The 19,884-nt window shown below is 38.3% G+C and overlaps 2 protein-coding genes across 2 annotated transcripts; both read right to left on the bottom strand.

Moving 5' to 3' along the window:
* Positions 1-107: 107 nt before the first annotated feature.
* Positions 108-8,769, bottom strand: LOC149663495 (uncharacterized). The gene is made up of 8 exons (XM_089841867.1): positions 8,656-8,769; positions 8,104-8,610; positions 7,883-7,951; positions 3,986-7,840; positions 3,647-3,939; positions 3,385-3,574; positions 1,121-1,314; positions 108-666 (listed from the first exon to the last, which is right to left on the bottom strand). Exons 1-8 carry the CDS (start codon positions 8,767-8,769, stop codon positions 108-110), a joined length of 5,781 nt encoding a protein of 1,926 aa, XP_089697993.1.
* A 2,803-nt stretch (positions 8,770-11,572) lies between these two features.
* Positions 11,573-19,494, bottom strand: LOC149663494 (alpha-ketoglutarate-dependent dioxygenase alkB homolog 3-like). The gene is made up of 2 exons (XM_089841865.1): positions 19,348-19,494; positions 11,573-11,713 (listed from the first exon to the last, which is right to left on the bottom strand). The coding sequence occupies exons 1-2, from the start codon at positions 19,492-19,494 to the stop codon at positions 11,573-11,575; spliced, it is 288 nt and encodes a 95-aa protein (XP_089697991.1).
* Between the last annotated feature and the right edge of the window lie 390 nt (positions 19,495-19,884).

Here is a 19,884-nt window from a genome sequence, read left to right as displayed (position 1 = left end):
TTTTATCCATTTTATCCTTAATCAATATTAAATTCAATCAAATGATTTTACTGTTAATCGATCCATTCCCTCTAAATTATTTGAAAAAATTACATATCTACGCTTTTTCAAGAACAATTACATTTCCCGAAAATATTCGGGCAGTCCGAAACGACATGGTGCCTAATCTTGTGGCACTTCCAGCAAATCACGGCACTCCAAATCAATGGATGTTTTGCGTTTGAAATCTTAGAAGTGATTACAATTTTAGGGATGTTTGTCCTAGGGATCCATCCCATTGATCCAAAACGCTCCCAATTTGTTTCTTCCTCGTCCATAGGCTCTAGAGGGCTCCATTGACGCGGAGGAGGAGGGAGTGGAAGATAAATTGGAGGTTCGTTGTCTGGAGCAGATTTTTCACTGATGGTAGCCGGGTTTGTAAGGACTTGCGCCCTGAACTTGTGATACACCGTAATGGGTTCGGTTAAGCTCGTTAAGCGAGGAGGTTGAGTCAGATACGGGGTTAATGACCAAGAATTTGATGATATTCTTGTTATCGAGACTGGTTCGGCATTAGACGATCCGGCCAACGATGAAAATTCAGGGGGGGGGAAGGAGGTGATTGGAAATTCAAAGGGACAATCCGAGTAGGGTTTATCAAATCTCCTTTTTCTTCCTGAGGGACGCCTAAAATTAAAGCATCTTCATCATCAAAAGGACAATTTTCGCCGTATGCCCTTTTGAATAACACTTAAAGCACGAGTGTTCAGAATTGACGTAGCGATTCGGCATATAACAGTCCTTTCCCTCATGACCCATGTCGTTACAATTGAGACATTTTTCTTTTCTCCACGACTCCTCAGGACAATAATCTTCCAAAACCTTGACAAATTTCTCCGTGACACTTTGCTGCCTTTGCTTCTGAACTACTTTTCCTTAAGCTTTTTTTAGGACATCGAATAACCACGTAGTGGCTTCAAGATACCTACATTTGTTCAGTAGAGTTTTAAGTGTTCTACGTTGACTTTACCTACATTATGCCCTGAGTTAGCATGGTCTAACTCGTAGACTACAGGGGAATGCTTTTCAACTATTCGAAAGGGACTTGCCAATTAAAGACTAAGTTTTCTCATGATTTGACCTGCCAGACTTGACAGATGATGGCTCTCCATCCATACTAATGTTCCTACCTCGAATTCTAGAATCTAGAGGATCATTTCGGAGGTCATAGTATTTTTTCTGATGAGCTTTAGCTAATTTAGATAATTCATTACTGAATACTAATTGTTCCTTTAGAACGTTTAAAGCTTCAGCACAGTCAGGGTTATCAGGGTCCTGAATGGGTTCTTCAAATTCTAAATCCCAAGGGAGACGTGGCTCCCGCCCTAAATTGATAAAGAAAGGGGATCTGCCCGTGGTTTCTTGGGGTGCGGAATTTAAAGAAAATTGAAGGTCTAGGGTTTCATCCCATCTGTCATGGTGATTCCCTACATAGAATGATATAAGCTCGCCTATTACTCTATTTACTCGTTCGGTGGGATTTCCCTTAGGCGTGTATAGGGTAGTAAACTTTGGGTTAATTCTAAAATTTCTGCACGTTTGCAGCCAAAGTTTCGACGTGAATTGTACCCCTCTATCACTAAGAATAGCTTTAGGAGCTCCCAACCTAGTAATGATAGACTTAAAAGCTTGAACACAAGTCTTACCTGTTATAGTCTTTAGTGGAATCATTTCCACGAATTTGGTTATATAATCGACCAATACTATTAAGTACTTACAATGGTGTATACTTTGGGGGCAAGGTCCCATAATAACGACACTAATCTGATACCAAGGACTTGCTATTTCTGAGGGTTGCATTAGCCCTGGCTTCTTTAGATTTCTAGCCTAAAATTGTTGGCATAAAGTACATCTTCTAATATAATCCTGGACATCCTTTACTATAGTTGGCCACCAATATCTAAAAGCTACTTTACTTAAGGTCTTATCTTTGCCCCTATGAGCAGACATAGGGTGGTCATGCAACAAACGTATGGCATCTAATCTTAATCGAGGTGGTAAATATATTTTTTCAGGATAATTTCTATATGGTGTTTTGTATAAAAGATTATTCTTAAGTTCGAACAATTTTATGCCTAACAGGGTTAGGATCTTTTAAGGAAGTTAATAAAGGAGAAGCAAAAGGGTCTCACATATTCCAATGTAAATACTGAATATAAGGCTCTAGGACCTGGGGGAAGTATCTGACCTTAAACAGAGTCACTAGAGGAAGTTGACGAACTACTACCGGTATAATTTGAACTTGTACCACTACTAGTTGGATCCTGTATACTAGTAGATAAAGAAGGGGAGGAGCAAAGATTTATCTCGATAAAGCGTCAGCAACTACATTCTCCACTCCTTTCTTATGCTTAATTTGAAAATCGAAAGTTTGAAGGTACATTGCTCATTTAACTAGACGAGAATTCGGTTCCCTGATGTTAAACAGCCACTGTATAGCCTATTGATCAGTAGGGACAGTGAATTTCTGACCTTCTAAAAAAGGCCTAAATTTCTTAACTACCCAACAAATGGCTAAACATTCTTTCTCGCTAGTGGATTACCTAGTTTCTGCGTCTTTAAGTCCTGTACTAGCGTACGCTATAGGAACTTCTATATTATCTTGGATTTGGGAAAGAAGGGCACCTAACCCTGTATCACTAGCATCTGTAGTTAAAATGCTCATTTAACTAGACGAGAATTCGGTTCCCTGATGTTAAACAGCCACTGTATAGCCTATTGATCAGTAGGGACAGTGAATTTCTGACCTTCTAAAAAAGGCCTAAATTTCTTAACTACCCAACAAATGGCTAAACATTCTTTCTCGCTAGTGGATTACCTAGTTTCTGCGTCTTTAAGTCCTGTACTAGCGTACGCTATAGGAACTTCTATATTATCTTGGATTTGGGAAAGAAGGGCACCTAACCCTGCATCACTAGCATCTGTAGTTAAAATGCACGGTAAATCCCTTCTAAAGGAAGCAAAATGATGAGCCTTACAAATTTCTTCCTTGATCTTTTCGAACGCCTGATGCTGTTCGATACCCCAAATAAATTTCTGATCCTTCATTTTAAGTTTATTCTTTTTTTTCCGCTCCCCCAAAACTGGTACTCTCTCTTTCTTAGAGGTGGTCCCTCCAAAATTTCCCCTGGCCGTCTCCAACAAAAGTCGCTTTTTTTTTATGAACTTTGAACATTTTATACATGAATATTTTTAGGAATTTAAAATTGCCTCCACCAATATTTATACCTCCACCAATATTTCCCACACTCCCCCATGAACGTTTACGTTCATCACAAGTCCACTCATTTAATTTTTAATTCAGTTGATTTCGAGGGGATGTATTAGATTAATCGCTCTTCTAACTATTCCTCCACCTGCCACCCTTAACGTACAAGAACGGATTTTACCGTCCCTACCTTGGAAAATCTCTTCCACTATCGCTAATTTCCACCGCTGTCTGGGCATATTTGAGTCGCTTAAAATGACAACCTTTTTAGGTTTAATCATTTGCTCGATGTCGTAATTTCTATCCTGAGGAACTTTATGAGCCGATCTAAGCTCCATTAGATATTCAGAAGTCCATCTTTTCCAGAAGCTATTCTTTAATTTTTCTGAATATAAATACCTCTTTAGCACAACATCTCTCGCTTTTATTTCCATAGATTTTAACCCAGACATTGGTGGTAGCGTGGTTAAACGCTTTCCCACTAACAAGTGGGCAGGGGTCAAGGGTACCGGCTCCAAAGGGTCACTGCTCTGGTACGTCAGAGGCCTGGAATTGATTTGCGCTTCCACTTCGTATAAAATTGTGGTTAACTCCTCGAAGCGTAATAAGGCGTTTCCTAAACTCTTTTTTAGGGCTAACTTAACAGTGCGCACCATCCTTTCGTAAAAACCCCCACCAGGGGGCCCGCTCGACTATCAATTTCCAGGTTATACCATGGTTTCCAAAAAATGCATGAACTGTATCTCTATTAATTCCTTTCCATAGTTTCTCTAAATCCCTACTCGCTTTTTTAAAACTTTTGGCATTGTCGGAATAAATGATTCGACATAAGCCTCTTCTCGCTGTGAAACGCCTTAACGCCAGAAGAAAGGAGTCTGTACTAATTGTAGAAACCAATTCCAGGTGAACAGCCCTAGTAACTGTGCATGTAAACAAACATATGTAGGCCTTTGGACCCCGTTCTCCTCCTCCATTTTCCCTACGTACGTACAAGGGACCCGCGAAATCAACCCCCGTTATTTCAAAGGGGGGTGATTCCACGACCCTATCTTCCGGTAAGGGGGCAGTTACTTCTTTGAAAGGTTTAGAGCTCCATTTCTTACATATTATACAATCACGTAATCGTTTTTTAATAAATGGTCGACCGCCTATAAACCAATATTCTGAACGAATTTCTGCCATAGTATTACCTAATCCCGAATGAAACAGTCTGCTATGTACTTCATCAATTAACAATTCAGTAAACCTATGACGTGGTAAGATTGCGGGATGTTTTCCCTCTCTAGAAAATTTTGATTTTTGCAATCTACCTCCCAATCTCAGAACATTGTTTTCATCGAGAAATGGCTTAACATTAGCTAATTTAGAACATTGTTCAATTTTTCCCGCTTTTTTCAGATCTTGGATTTCACTTGAAAATTCTTCAGTTTGGACTCGCTTTATCCAGACAGTTTTAGCTTCGTTCAGTTCAGACGCTGTTAAAGGCGTGATTACCCTCTCTATTTTTACTTTAGTTTTTGCATTTGTTATAAACCTTAACACCCACGCGGTTATTCTCAACACGCGGTGCAATGAGCTATGCTCCTCTAACTGTAAAATTGGCTCTGTTTTAGTTATCGCGCACGCCATTTGATTTAACTCTAATTGGGTTTTCCTAGTGGCTGCCTTGACCGTCTCTTTTTCTACTGCTGTTAACTCTCGATCAAACTTTTGAGGCCAATTTTCCTTTTCACAGGCCAACCACCAGGGTCCTGACCACCAAATATCGCTTACAATTAGCTTCTCTACCGATATGCCACGAGTTAAAAGATCCGCGGGATTGTCCTTCCCCAGACAATGTCTCCACCATTTTGGTTCGGTTAATTGTTGACTTTCTTGTAGCCTATTGGCCACAAAGGGTTTTCTCTTTCTCGCGATGTCGCGAATCCAATAAACCGTTACTAGTGAATCTGTCCACATATAAATCTTTTCAAGATCAAATTTCTCTACCTCTTTAATACGGTGGACCAACCTAGCTCCTAACAACCCCGCCATTAACTCCAACTCTGGAATAGATCTCTTGTTTATTGGTGCTGCTCTTACTTTTGAGACTAACATGGTACTTGAGATGGTACCATTTTTCGCGACTACACGCACGTACAATACGGCCCCGTACGCTCGCTCGCTAGCATCACAATAGCAATGCAATTCTTTCTCGAGAATTTCCCCTTTTTCGAGGGATCCGACACTATTACGCGGAGCCGCGATTTCTTCAAGCTCTTTCATCTCATTACACCAATTCTTCCAAATGTCAATAAGCTCAGTGCTCAACTCCTCGTCCCAGTCCTTTCCGCTCAACCAAATCATTCGGTAAAGAATTTTCACGCGCACGGTATACGGCGTTATTAGCCCGAGAGGGTCGTAAATACGACTAGATAACTTTAACACGCCGCGCTTTGTATTTGGTATTGTTGGAATATCTCGTGTTATCTGTTCTAGATCAAAAGAAAACACGTCGCTTGCGGGAACCCATTTCATCCCGAGAATCTTCAAACTTTTATTTTCGCTTGACATGATGATTTTCTCATTTTTCTCGCTAGCGTCCCAACCTTCTTTTCTGAACATCTCATTGAGAACCTCTGAATTGCTCTGCCATTTTCTGAGGTTCATCTTTGCTTCACTCAGAATAAATTTCGCTTCTTTCGCTAATTTCAAAGCCGCATGGTCGTTGTCAGCCCCCGATGTTAAATCGTCTACGTATAATTCGTAGTTTAACTTTTCACACGTTTCTGGGTAGATTTCTTTATATTTGTTCAAATGGTATCTAAGAGTAGCAGCCAGGTGGTAAGGACTACACGTAACACCAAAGGATACTCGTGTCCAACGATAAACGGTTACTTCAGGGTTTTTGCAGTAATTTGATTGTTCGCTAGGCCACAAAAACCTGACCGAGTCTCTATCCGCTGGTGCCAAAGAAATTTGCAGGAAAGCCTGATCGATATCTGCTACCACTGCGACCGTCTTAAATCGGAACCTAATCAACACGTCTAACAGCTCTGGATTCAAATTAGGGCCCGCTATTAAACAATCGTTCAAAGATTTCTTTCCTTTCTCGCTAGAGGACGCATCGACTACCATTCTAACTTTGGTAGTAGTCTTTACTTCATTTACGACCGGCTGGTGTGGCGCGTAATAAATTAATTTCGAATCATCTTTTTCAAGTTCCTCTTGATTTACTTTCTCTATCATCCCCTTTCGCTCATAATCGTTCAAAACGTCACGATATCGAAGGAAGAGTTCGGGATCCTTCTCAAACCGCCTGAGAACTCCTTCTAATCGCTTTCTTGCCATATTCAAATTTGAGCCCAACTCTGGATTATCTTCGCTCCACGGGAGGCCAACCTCGTATCGTCCCTCTACTAACCTTACGCTATCTTCAAACTTTCTTTTTGCTATTTGATCGAGGGGGTCCTCACTTTTACCCTTGAGCTCCATAATACCCAGGCTTTCAAGATCCCAAAACGCCTTCATCCGTGCATCTAGTTCCCTCTCAGGTTTAACTAAGGTCACTTTCATAACCTGAAGGGACTCGCTACTATAGTTATGATCAAGAATTGTCATATTCGCTAGAGTACTTTGGGGTCCCTGAATTACCCAGCCAAACATGCTGTTGGTTGCCATTAAGGATGGACCTAAACGCTCATTCTGCGTATAAATTATTCTCCAATAGTGATCCGAACCGATCATTATGGATATCTGGTTATCATCTATTCCTTCGCTATCGCTGTCCGCTAGTTTCAAATTCTTTTCGTTTAATTTCTCTGTTATCGCTGAATCTGGAACTCTAATTTTTGCAGCGCTAATTATGGGTGAGGTGATCGCTTCTACGGTAATACTTTTCCCTTCATTATGTAGACTTTTTAACTCTATTTTCACCCTTTTAGATTTCAAAAGGGTTGGGTCGCTATTTCCAAAGGTATTTACCTTTATTTCTTCCCTCCCCATTTCCTCAAGCTCAAACCTTTTTGCTAAATCCTCTTCGACAAAACTCGCTTCGCTCCCCCCGTCAAGTAAAATTCTGGCCTTTACCCACCCATTTTTTCCCTTCGCTAAAACCCTAGCTGTTTGGAGAAGAATGCCCTTACTCTCCTTCCTTCGTCCCAGTGCCATGGTTGCTGGAACGGTATGGGTTATATTTTCGACCTGGGTCCTCTCCATAGCCTGAACCCCTTCTTTTTGTTTGTTGGGTTCTTTTTCGCTTTCGCTCTCCCGCTGTTTTTCACATATGGCAACATGGTGGCGGCCTTTACACTCGCTGCATACAATCTTGGACCAACACTCTCTCGATGTATGACGCTCTTTTAGGCACCTGAAACATCTTCGCTTTTTTCTTAGAATGTCTTTCTTTTCCGATAGGTTATACTTGGTACAAGTTACGGGCTTGTGCCCCTCCCGATCACAAAAAATACAAAAGTGTTTTTCAACCACCATGGTGGTCAACGCTGCAGCTGAAGAAGGTTTGGCACGAACTTCTTTGAAACGCTCTCGCTCGGGTAATTTTACCCGTTGGGTTTCCCGCTCTTTTCGCTTAGGCGCTACGTCATCGAATCGTAACTTTGATAGTGCTTCACACCGTTCACGACTTTTTTACTCTACTTTAATGAAGGCCAATACATTCTTTATGTCCCAATTTTCGTCGCCTTGTTTGTTTTCGTATACTCTAATCTGATTGAATTGGGTAATAATCTCAAAAGCATTGGACATAAGAAATTCTGAAATGTATTGGGATCGACACCCATATTTTCCAAACATCTAATTTCCACGTCACAGGCAGAATATAATTTTCGTAACCCGTTTAAATCTTCAGCATCGCTTACGGCGTTAATTGACAATAAGTTGTCAATATGTAAGTTGATTAATTCGTCTTCTTGTCCAAAATTCTCTTTCAAAATGTCTATTGCCGCGTCATAATTTGCTTCCGTTGGGGTGAAGCCTTTTAGTTCCAAGGCAGCTCTGCCCCCGAGATAACTCTTGAGGTAATTAAATTTGTTTACCTTGGATAAGTTCGTTCGCGAATGAATCGCGGAGTCAAATTGCGTCCAAAATTGCAGCCATTTTGCGCTATCACCATCAAACCTCTCTATCTGAAGTTGGGGTAGTTGTACTTGTATCTCATGTGTTTGGGTGTGGCCCCCACTTGCTCCCGCTACAGTGCTCGATCTGCTGCTTTGTCCTTTTAGGTCCGTTATTGAATTCTCAAGTAGTACTTGGTGCATAGTTATTTGATCTTCAAAGTTTTGTACATGCTCAATTTCGGCTGATAAATTCTCTAGGGGTATCAACGGCTCCATATCTTCATTCAGCTCCTTCAATGCTTTACGCTTCTGATTTAAAATCGCCAAAATTTATTCAAGTTTAATTAGGTTGACTGGCGTCCGTGAAAGTTCTCTATCCGTTTCTTTCTCCAATTTGTCCAACGCTGCGCACAAAAAGTTTCTTTTGACTTTCAGTCGGTCCATATTTTCTATCTCTTCGGCAGACATTTTGTAAATCAAACACTTTTCTTTGTTCGCTAAACTCTTCTACGCTGCGCTAAGTTTTCGTTGTTTTCGCGTTACGCTAATCTATCTAAAGTGCCGGGTTTCGGCACCATGAAATAAACTCTCACAGAATAAACTTGTGTGGGAGGCGCTAATAAAATAGACTTAGATATAATATTTACGAAAACAACATCGCTAACACTTTATTTTAAAAAGATACAAAAAGTTCGTCTTTCCGCTCGCGGTTTCAAAACATGACTACTAGAAATTTCCGTGGACCAACCAGGGGCTCTCCCCCTTTTAACTCTTTTTTTCCGCTCCCCCAAAACTGGTACTCTCTCTTTCTTAGAGGTGGTCCCTCCAAAATTTCCCCTGGCCGTCTCCAACAAAAGTCGCTTTTTTATGAATGTTGAACATTTTATACATGAATATTTTTAGGAATTTAAAATTGCCTCCACCAATATTTCCCACAAGGAGCTACTGTTTGGGAGTAGTGATTAATAAACCTATTATGCCAACCTGCCATCCCTAAAAATCTCTGGATTTCTTTAATATTTTAGGTGGAGGGAATTTCTCAATGGCTTCAATTTTGGAAGGGTCAATATGCACACCATTTTCATTATCTATGTGACCAAAAAAAGTAGCTTCTTTTTGAGGGAAACGACACTTCTTCAACTGAAGGGTGAGACCCGCTTCCTTTAATCTATTTAGGATGTATTCTAAACACGTCAAATGTTGATCCCAATCCTCGCTCAGAGAGATTAAATCATCTTAATAGTCAATTAATTGGAAATAATCGGCGTCTCTCCTCGCTCAGAGAGATTAAATCATCTTAATAGTCAATTAATTGGAAATAATCGGCGTCTGTAAAAATCTCGTCAATTAAACGCTGGAAAGAGCTAGGGGCGTTACAAAGCCCGAAAGGGAGTACATTAAACTCGTACTTTTCCATATGAATCACAAATGCAGTTTTAGGACTACTCTTAGGTTGCATTTCCACTTGCCAATAACCTGATTTTAGGTCAAGGGTCGTAATAAATTTTGGTCTCCCCACTCAAGCTAGCATATCCTCAATACTAGGCAAGGGATAACGGTCTTTAATGGTAACACTATTTAGTTTACTATAATCAGTACAAAACCAATAGGGTTTTCCCAGTTTTATTTGATCAGCTAAAACTACGGGCGAAGCCCAAGGAGATACGGAGGGTCTAATTATCCAGCCATCCAACATTTTTCTAACATGTTGTTCAATTATTTTCTTCTTCTTCTGATCATTAACACGATAAGGCTGAGATTTTATGGGCGGACTATTACCCGTATGAATCTCCTGGAAGACTAGTCCTGTTCTTCCTACTTTATCCGAAAATAATTCAGGGAATTTTAACAATAGGGATTCTAGTTGCTGACATTGTTCATCAGAAATAAGGGCTGCGGAAACCGGTTCCCTAATACTATCTACAATCTCCTTATTTATTGGATCCTTCTCATGTGGAATTGAAAAAGGGATCTTTAAGCTACCCACTAAACATTGTGAAGATTCGAAATCTAATTTGACCCTATTTTCCTCAAGGAAATCTTGTTCCAATACAAAATCACTAGTGAGGGAAAGAACTATATAGAATTGAAATTTAAATTGTTTTTCAATTTCATTTGACTTAAGAGAGAACTCTAGTTCTTGAGAACCTTTCGTAAAAGCATAACGGCCATCGCCCCAAACTACACAATGTTACTGTTCATCTTCAGGTAATTCGGAAGAATTTCAAATTTTGTAAATCTTTTGCCATTGATCTAAACCAACAAAAGAAGTATCTGCCCACTCTCTAATTTAGCGTGTACTGTCCCGTGTTCAAAATTTACGGGAATAGTAACCCTTTTATAAATTGAACCTCTTATAACGGATTCAATCCTTAAAGGGAAAGCGACACGCTTCTTTATAGAAGTGTTTATTGCTAGTCTTTTTATCTGGACAGTCGGGCGCAAGGTGTCCTAGTTTCTGACAATTATAACACGTAATAACGCGTATAGATGGGTAGGATAAAGCTAAATTACGACCAGTGGATTTTGATCTTTGGTCAAAATTTCTTGCATAGGTTCTCTGACTATTTGAAGTATTTTGAACTCTAGCTTTTGATCTTGAGTCTAAGGGTTTTAAGGGATATTCCCATTTAGGATGTGGAGGTGAAGTAGGGGAATTATAAGGGCTTTGACACTGCCCAGGGGAACATTGACTATGAGCGGAGCCCCAATTTGCAGGGCAAGATGACTCAGCCTTTGTTATAGTCTTAGATTTAGGGGAGATTTCTTCTTCTCTCATTTTTCAGCATTCCTTTTCCTTACTTGGAGATCCTTTTCAATTGTCCTACAGGAATTTCGTAATTACTCCATGAACAACTTGAGGATTTGTACTATTTTTTACCAATTGAGGTTAAGTTTTAACGATAATTTCTAAACTAGCCGCTATTGAAGTATTAACTGCTATATTTTAGCTACGGCATTTGCCTGAACAGTAGAGTTGTCTACTAAAGTTTGAAGTAAAGGCATTAGACAATTCCATACATCCTCAGCTTGTGCATCAGGTCCGAATATTAAAGGTTGTCTCGAAGAAGGAGGATGGTTTTTAACTTTAAAGTTACCCATATCAACCGTGTAACGGAAGGTGATGTTAATCCTTGCTATAAAGTGATCGGGATCTTCCTGTACTGGGATGATGTGCAACCAAGTACGCTGGCAGGTCCCTTTCATCAAAACAAGCACCCATCTTTTAGGTCAAGGCATGCTTTGCCCCAATTTGCTTCATCTGAAACTTTCAAGTTGCTCCAAAAGATAAAGAAGCGATGACGGAATGAACCCCCTTTTCATCGTCAGCGTGACACCCAACACTGTCATTACCATTTCTGTACGGATTTACAACGGACGCGTTGAATTTGAACTTGGTTTTTTGTTCAACCTTTTTTTTAAATGAAACAATTGTCTTGGCCATTCATTCATTGCTTCGTGGGTCACGCCCCTTACATACCTGTACTCCTTAAATTCTGGATTTGTACAGATGTACAGCACTTTCCTATTCATTATTTTTTTGTATTTTTGAACAGCGGCTCCAACGTCCGGCTGAGATACAGGAAATTGACGTTTAGGTGGAATCCCGGATGAAATTCAACCATTGCTTTTCGGCCAAATATGTTTTTCCCCATAGTAAACGTTTGAGGAATGTTAACTCGTGATTCTGAAACATATTAGTATAATTTTTCATTATTCAGAGAATTGGATGAAAAATTCGTCCTGAATTATAGAGCAATTCAACGTTGTAAATAAATAGACTTCAATTAATGAATTGGTATAAATAGACTTGTATAATTAACACGTAAACAAAATAAAAAAACATTAGACACATACGTGGTAGTGGAATTTTTCTTATTTCCAAGTCATGATCTCTTGGGGGAGATGCATTAAAATAAGAAACTTGTATAATTAACACGTACACAAAATTAAAAAAAAAACACATTCGAAATTATTTTTAATATTTGAATTATTTTGGTCCTATTCTTTGAGGAACCGGCTGGGTTCCGTTTCGATGCTCAATGAATTAAAGCCGTGTGCTATTGATTTTAATTTTCGTAAATAAAAACGCTTAAAAAATATAAGACAAATTCTAAGAAATACTAGAAAAACATGTAACAAATTTGCATAGTGAAATATCCAGGAAATATCTCCGAATGATTTTAAAATTCAAATTAGGTTCAGATCATGGATAAAAAATGCGCGTGAGGAAATTTGTTTTCACGCTATAGGATAGGCAACTCCCTATCTCCTACGACAGCTTATTCTGCATATACTCTGTTCCAGCTTCGGTATATAACGTTCCTTTGTACATACTGACAAGAGACGGAGGAAATAAGGATTTAAAATATATCAGATTTTTTTTAGCATTTGAGCTCCAAAAAACTCGGAGATATTTTAAATCCTGAAAATACTTTTCTTCTTCGTCTCTTGTCAGCATGTACAAAGCTACGTTGTATAGAGACCTGGCATTGCGCGTACTGACATCCGAAGCTGGAACAGAGTATATACAGAATAAGCCGTCGTCGGAGATAGGGAGTTGCCTTCTTATAGCCTGAAATATTAGAAATATTAGAAAAACTTCTAAGAAATATGTTTTGTTTTACAATATCATGTCTTCTATCTTCACTTTAAATTTTTATTAAAATTAAACTTACCGCTTTCTTCCCATTGAGATTTGATATAAAATAACACTGATTTGATACATAGTCTAATCCGCGTACAAATTTTGGACTGTTGGGATTTGGGAACGTAAAATGCACTACCCCAATGGAAGGCTTTTTGGAAATGTATTTTTCCCTTCTTGAAGGTATTAAAATTTCTGTCCCCCTCCACGAAAAGCCATCTCGAACAAAGGTAAGGTATTCGATACAAAGGGTCAGGTGAAGTTTTCAACAACAACTAAAATAAATGACAGCAAAGCAGCCTTTACGCATAGCGCCCTTTCCGCCTGAAACTAATCTCTTATTCGAGCTACCTTGCCGGTATTTCCCATCCCCTATGGCTAATCCAAAATCTCTATAGCAGTATCATACTTATGGAACATAGCTCATAAACTTATGGTTTTACTTCTTTCGTATTTTTTACCTCTCCGAGTGACGATGACATCACGGAGAGGTTTTACACTGGACGTGTCTGTGTGTGTGTCTTTCACCGCGTTCGCAGTTTGCAAATCGGAGCAAACGTGTTCGCAATTTCCGGAAAGTAAATTTTTGTTTGAAAATGTAGGCCCTTGTCATGGCTCGGAGAGATTTATTTGGTTTCCCAACTCGTCATAGCTAGAGAGCGAGGCCCAGGGGTTTACCAAGTGGCCACCTTTTTTCCGTGACGTCAAAGATGTTTATCTTATATGTGCGTCACTGGTTTATCCCTGGACCCCAACTCTCGCGCTTTACAAAATTGTTTCTAAAGATTACTGAAAAGAATAAAATTAGGTACGGTTTTAAAGAACTTTTTTCTAGTGGTTATATTTTTTTACATGTGTTGTTGAAATTTAAGTGTTAAATATTTGAATAAGTTGATTTGGATAAATAGAAAAACTAAAAAAAAATACAAAGAAATATTTCAGAGTGCTTGTTTTTTATATTTAATAATTAACAGCTAACAGCCTTTACGCCTGAATCTGAAACTCTAATTTGAGCTACCTATCGCTAATCCCAAACGTCGTTCCCCGAAGTAGCTCTCAGTAAATCTCTATAGCATTAATAAGTATAGGTAGTGTCATACTTGTGGAACATATCTTCTAAACTTACGGTTTAACTAATATTATCTGTGTAAATTGTCAGTCTAAATAAATTAACTTGTTTGTAAACTAATAATCTATTTAATATTTTATTTCGTAATCTACATTTACAAAGCAGACTCCGCAGGTGGTTGCGTTTCCTCCCGATGGTGAGACTAATTTTTACCTCAGAAAGCAAATACTCTCTGATCTATTATTGTGGGGACGGCAACGTCTTGAATATTAAAGACACGCCTCCCGAGTCGCCAGGAATTCCGGGGGAAATCTAGATTTGCGTCCTCACTCTAAAGTCAGCAGAGAGATTGTAGCAAGCGAGTTGGAGCTTTCAGTTTATACTTCCGCGGTTACTCATAAATGTTTTAGTTAGGGCTTGCAGCGTAATAAATGAATATGGATAAAAATTATTCTATTATTGTACGCTTGTTGAAAATAGTACAACTATTGTATAGTATTAGCCCCCAGCCATTGTATAATGATCTTTCCCTCCAATTTGATAACGTAAAATATTTTATTAACAATAAATTATCTTTGTAAATATGCATAGTAGACAACATACAATTTTTCAATGCTTGGGGCTTTGAGTCTATGATGAATACCCTATAAAGTTTATTTAAATCTGGAGGAGCATGCACGAAACACATTTATTGACACTAAAGTAGTTTTTTTTCCTCTTTTGGCTTTTTTGTGTTTTTTCTTTTGTGTCTTTTTTCTGTTTTTTTAAAGATTAGCACCGTATCAGCCTAATTATTCCCTTCCCTATTTTACTGATCTTAGCGTAATGTCCCAGGAACTCCTTCTAAGCGAAATCTTATCACAGGAAGGTCCCTAACAGCTCCTTGGGGATCTACAACTCGCTGTTGAACTGCGGCATTTAACGCAGCTTCAACGGGGCAACTGCAGGTGCGTCAACATGAGCTACTGGAATGGAGTCAACTGCTTTTGGGCCTCCACGAACTACTGGTACTGGGACCCTATTCTCTAAAAATCCAAATCATTTGGACGATGATCCAAATCTAAACGTTTGGATTGGCTCCATTTGGATAGGGCGCTTAAAACCGTATTCTCTAATCCAAATTCAAATCGACATTTGGATCTCCCGCCAAACCTTTATCCAAACCAAATGTACGTCACTTCCTCTTTCATTACGTAATTTTGCTTACTGTTTATTGGTCAATTCTTTTGCAGCGTTTAATATAAAAGTAAAATGTTTTTAAGCCTTGGAATTTTGAATGCTAGTTTGTGTTAATTTTTTAAAATTAAGAAACCTCTTAATTTGATAGTTTAAGCTCATTAGGCCTAATTAATATTAAGTGGGAAATTAAGCACACATTTTTACATTTGAATTTTAGAAGCTAATTTATTATTTATTTTGTGTATATAAAATTCAGCGTTAATTTCACTAAGGCAATAAATTAATTAGCTACGAGGAATTAACTAGTTCATATGTTTAATATCAGAATTTAATTGTTTCAAAACTAATAAGGTTTTGAACCGGTTTTTGTAATTTTGTTATTAAAATTTGTGATTGTCGATTGGTCAATATTGTAAATTAACAAATGGTGGAATAAATGTTTTATAAACTCAATGAAACTGAAATATCAATCAATCATCTACTGAAAGAGGTATAAACCTATTTTTTTTCACAAGAAGGTAAATAGGGATTAGATGGCTTGCTGCTTCAAACCAGATTTTTAATCATGAAGAGAATAATTTGTTAATTTTAGTCAAATTTAGATATTCGGTAATCGAGTTGATATGAATAAAGCCCTTTTTGCTCATGTCTATTTTAAACTTTAATCACAGATTTCGCTTACCATTTCACAAGCATAATACACTACTGAAGGACGCAAATCTATCCGTGATCGGTAACAGTGACCAATATAGCAATTTGCCCAATTAATCGGTTTGAACTTCATTTGCACATTTTTATTCGTTAATTTGAAATGTTGCGAGAAATTTGAATGGAATTTAAGTAGATATCTCTTTCAGTAGATAATTTTTGATGTTGATATTTAAGATTCATGGATTTAAAAAAAATTATTAAGCTTTGATATCAACATCGGTTAATTTACGATATGGGCTTATGATGCTAGTCTGTTTATAAGATTAAATCGTTACTTTAAGTGTCACTAGACAGTATCTACCTCTAAAATCGAGAGTTAGTAACTTTATAACCATCTCCTAGTCACAGGATATCCGAGGGTCAATTTCTTATGTCATTGACATGTGACTTTTGGCAAGGCCTAATACCTTTTTGCTTGACTGTCGCGGCTGTCGCCGTCAAATTCCTTTTAAAGCATAGATCATATAGTATCCACCCTTGATTTTCATTTCGCAACACACGTTGGATTCGTAAACCTTGACGCGCACCACGATTAGAAACATTAAAATGCAAAAACAACACACTGACCGCATACATTTTTAGTAAATAACATCATTTCTCACTACAGCTGTGTTTTCGGCGCTGAAGCGAGACGGCGATAAAGAAAAAGAAAGGGGGTAGTTTCGAGGATACGAAATTCAAATGCAAGGCGCGTCCCTTGAATTCGTAAATACCGACGTTTAACGCAATTATAATATTGAAATCTTATACAATTAAGTTAAATTTAAGAAAACAAAGCACTACTTTCAAAGTATAAACTTTAAAAATACGACGATAAGAGAAGGCGAAGTAACGGGCAACGAGAGGCAAACATTTAAATGGCAAAAATTAACGGTAAGCCAAGGCTTAGCGCAATTTCACCGCCTTAAAAAAGGGCCAAGTTTAGAAATAGATTGTGGGACAATAAAAAGGTGGAAAATTATGATATTAGGCTTATATTAAAGCTTGAAACCTACTTTATATTATATTTAAAATCCATCCATGAGCAAATCCTCAAAAAATATGAAAATTACAACGAAAAAGGACCCACTCTCAATTTTTTTCCACTTAAAAAAAATGGCGGCCACAAACGGGGTGAAAATGGGGAAAAGAGCTATCCAAATGACGATTTGGCCGGCCATTTGGCTTGCCAAATGTTTGGATAGGGTTTGAACCAAATGAAAAGGGATTTGGAGTTACAGAATACCGATTAGTGTCATTTGGGGATGAATCGACCCCAAATCCAAATCATTTGGATTAGGAACGATCCAAATGCAGTTAGAGAATAGGGTTCCTGATCACAAAATCTATTGAAACGATAGTATAGATTCTCGATGAACTCATTGAAGCAATGCTACTTTTTTGTCCGAAAAACTAGCAAAAACTAGTGTCATTGCTTAGTCAAGAGGACCGAAATAAACCGAGACTAAAATTACAAGCCTTTAACACGTATAGATAATAGAGATGGGCCGATACCAGTTTTAACCGATACCGATATCTTTCGATACTTGGGAAACCGATACGTACCGATACCGATATTTTACCCGATCCTTCGAATAGACCGATATTAAACCGATATCAATAGGAAAGTAGATGCTATAATATAGGTTGTAGAGATGGGCCGATACCGATCCCATATCGGTATCGTTACCGATATTTGACTTTAAGCGATATATCGGTATCAGTTAAAAATGAACCGATATATTTCTTTAAAAAATATCGGGTAGAAATATCGGATCATTTTTAAGCGATAGCGATATATCGGTTAAAGTCAAATATCGTTACCGATACCGATATAGGATCGGTATCGGCCCATCTCTAATAGATAATAGACAGATTAAGTAAAGGGCGAAAATTCGTCTGTAAGCTCAAGCTCACTTTATGTAATTGTTGGTAATAGAGATATGATTTCGTATTCGTATCTTTATTACGTCAAGCGAGCTTAAGCTTATATCACAGGAATTAATGATCATATGCGCCCGAACATAAAATTAGGAATCAAGCATCTTGCTTAGCCTCTCTCTTTAAAGCATCCCTTTACCAGTATATGTGGCGTTTCAAGTGTAGGTGGAAAAGGGGTGAAACTCCCCAACTAAACGGCAGATCACGGCTTAAGCCAATCGAAAACCTTGCCTTACCACTCTTCTACTCTGTAAAGCTATATGCTCGGTATCTACCGTGAGAAAGTTCGGGGATTTAGAAAAAATCGGAGATACTCTGTTTCCCACCGTTATAATATGAGATGGAAACATAAAATTCTGCGAGACTTCTCGATTTTATAAAATATTACACTAAGATTCTTAATATTCGTAACGATTCGCGAAATACTTCGGATATTTACATCATACTCTTCATATTCTCTTCGTATTACATGTATTACACTTAATACACCATACTTTGCAATATTTCAATATTTCGAATATACTTCACATTACTTTTCGATAATTTTTATTACTTTAAATATTACAAAACCAAATGTACACCTACTTCACGTAGTGGCTACCCCCTCGTAGTGATGCTTGGCCTTCGTCTTCAATAGCAGGTGCGTTCTTATCGGTGGATTCAGCACGACAGGAGTCTCCGAGTCTGTAGGTAGCCTGCAATTGTTTTAGAACATAATGCACACACTCCAGTTTGTAACAATAGTTTGCTTTAATTTCTCAGGCCATGGGGCCAATTCTGTAACTCTTTTAGTGTGTTATCGCAAGTATTAACTATCGATTGCGGAGGTCAGTATAAATAGGCAATTAGTCTTGGGTGTCCTCAAACCATGAACAGAAAGTGGTGGAAGGCTTGCGTTTCCGCTCGTGCTGATGAAGAGATTTAAAATTTTACTATCACGACCGCGATTAGTTAATGACCATCTTAACCCTTTTGTTAAGTTATCACACGTGAAAATGAAAAACGATAATCGTTATTTTTGTCAATCTTCTTGTTTTTAGAAGCACGAACGTAATCGCGACACAACCGCCGCTTTTAATTCAAGGTTTGATAAGACCCCAGAGTAATTTTGTATTTAGACCAAGCTCTGAAATAAAATCCTGCCGTTTATGCGATACTTATCACATGATAACTCACTGAAAACGTTTCAGAATTTGCCCCATATCCGTTATGGTTTGTTATGCGATGACTAAATAAGTACTCACATTTAAGGGGCAGTTGATGGACCATCCAAAGATACCCCAAATTAGGATGAAACGAAATCAAAGGCATTTGGAATGCCTTCCATCGACACCTTAGGAATCAAAGAGGCAACCCTTGACTCAATAGGTGTGAATAGTTGCGTCTTATTTGGTCCCCCACCAGTTTTACGGGACTCCCTTTTTATTGATCCCACCTTCTTCCTAACTTCACTCTTTACGGTGCTCCATTTTTTTCAAATTTCTTCAGCAGTTTGGTTCAGCTGGTGGACTTCATTTACTCTATTAGTAATTTGCTGCCACATATTTCTCCTCTCTTCGGGCGTCTTTCCAAAGTCGTTCCCGACCAACGGTACGGACTCCAACTGAGTCAATAAGGTTTCCATCTCATCTTGAGAATATGGCGCCTTTTTCAGTTTTTTGGCCATGTTTCTTTACTATGTATAATTCAATACAATAATTACAAGTACATCTTAACAACATTAGAACATGTCAATATCAATTTTATTACAACCTGTAAAGTTGAACATATTTCACGAAGGAATAACAAAATAACTGTTTCACAAGACAAATAAAACGTCGCTATGCCACTCAACTAAAACGTTAAAGGAAACTGCACGTTTGCATTTCGATCCCCAGTCATAACCTTTATTTCTCTCTTGTTTTAGTTTGTACTGGTTCCTCTTAATTTTGTTGTCAATTCATTCCATTATCATATGGGCATCATGGTCCTAGCTCGAGCAATAAACGGATGAAAAAATCACAGATAGTCTGACACAAACATCTCTGGGTGCCTTCATTAAGCTTAGGTAGTTGTG

This window comes from Phalangium opilio, unplaced genomic scaffold (assembly GCF_054372755.1).
Source record: "Phalangium opilio isolate 3A_F unplaced genomic scaffold, DU_Popi_V2 ptg000061l_1, whole genome shotgun sequence".
Taxonomy (NCBI): domain Eukaryota; kingdom Metazoa; phylum Arthropoda; class Arachnida; order Opiliones; family Phalangiidae; genus Phalangium; species Phalangium opilio.
This window is presented reverse-complemented; position numbering and strand designations above follow the sequence as displayed.

What these genes read in the sequence shown, in the direction of transcription:
- LOC149663494 (XM_089841865.1), bottom strand. Translation starts at nt 19,494, where the DNA reads ATGGCCAAAAAACTGAAAAAGGCGCCATATTCTCAAGATGAGATGGAA. An exon ending in GGCAGCAAATTACTAATAGA is followed by an intron (nt 11,714 to 19,347) that starts GTAAATGAAGTC and finishes TTTAAAAAAAAG; the next exon opens with GTTGAACAAAAAACCAAGTT.
- LOC149663495 (XM_089841867.1), bottom strand. Translation starts at nt 8,769, where the DNA reads ATGTCTGCCGAAGAGATAGAAAATATGGACCGACTGAAAGTCAAAAGA. An exon ending in ACTTATTGTCAATTAACGCC is followed by an intron (nt 7,952 to 8,103) that starts GTAAGCGATGCT and finishes CAATTCAATCAG; the next exon opens with ATTAGAGTATACGAAAACAA. An exon ending in ATGTATTGGCCTTCATTAAA is followed by an intron (nt 7,841 to 7,882) that starts GTAGAGTAAAAA and finishes GCACTATCAAAG; the next exon opens with TTACGATTCGATGACGTAGC.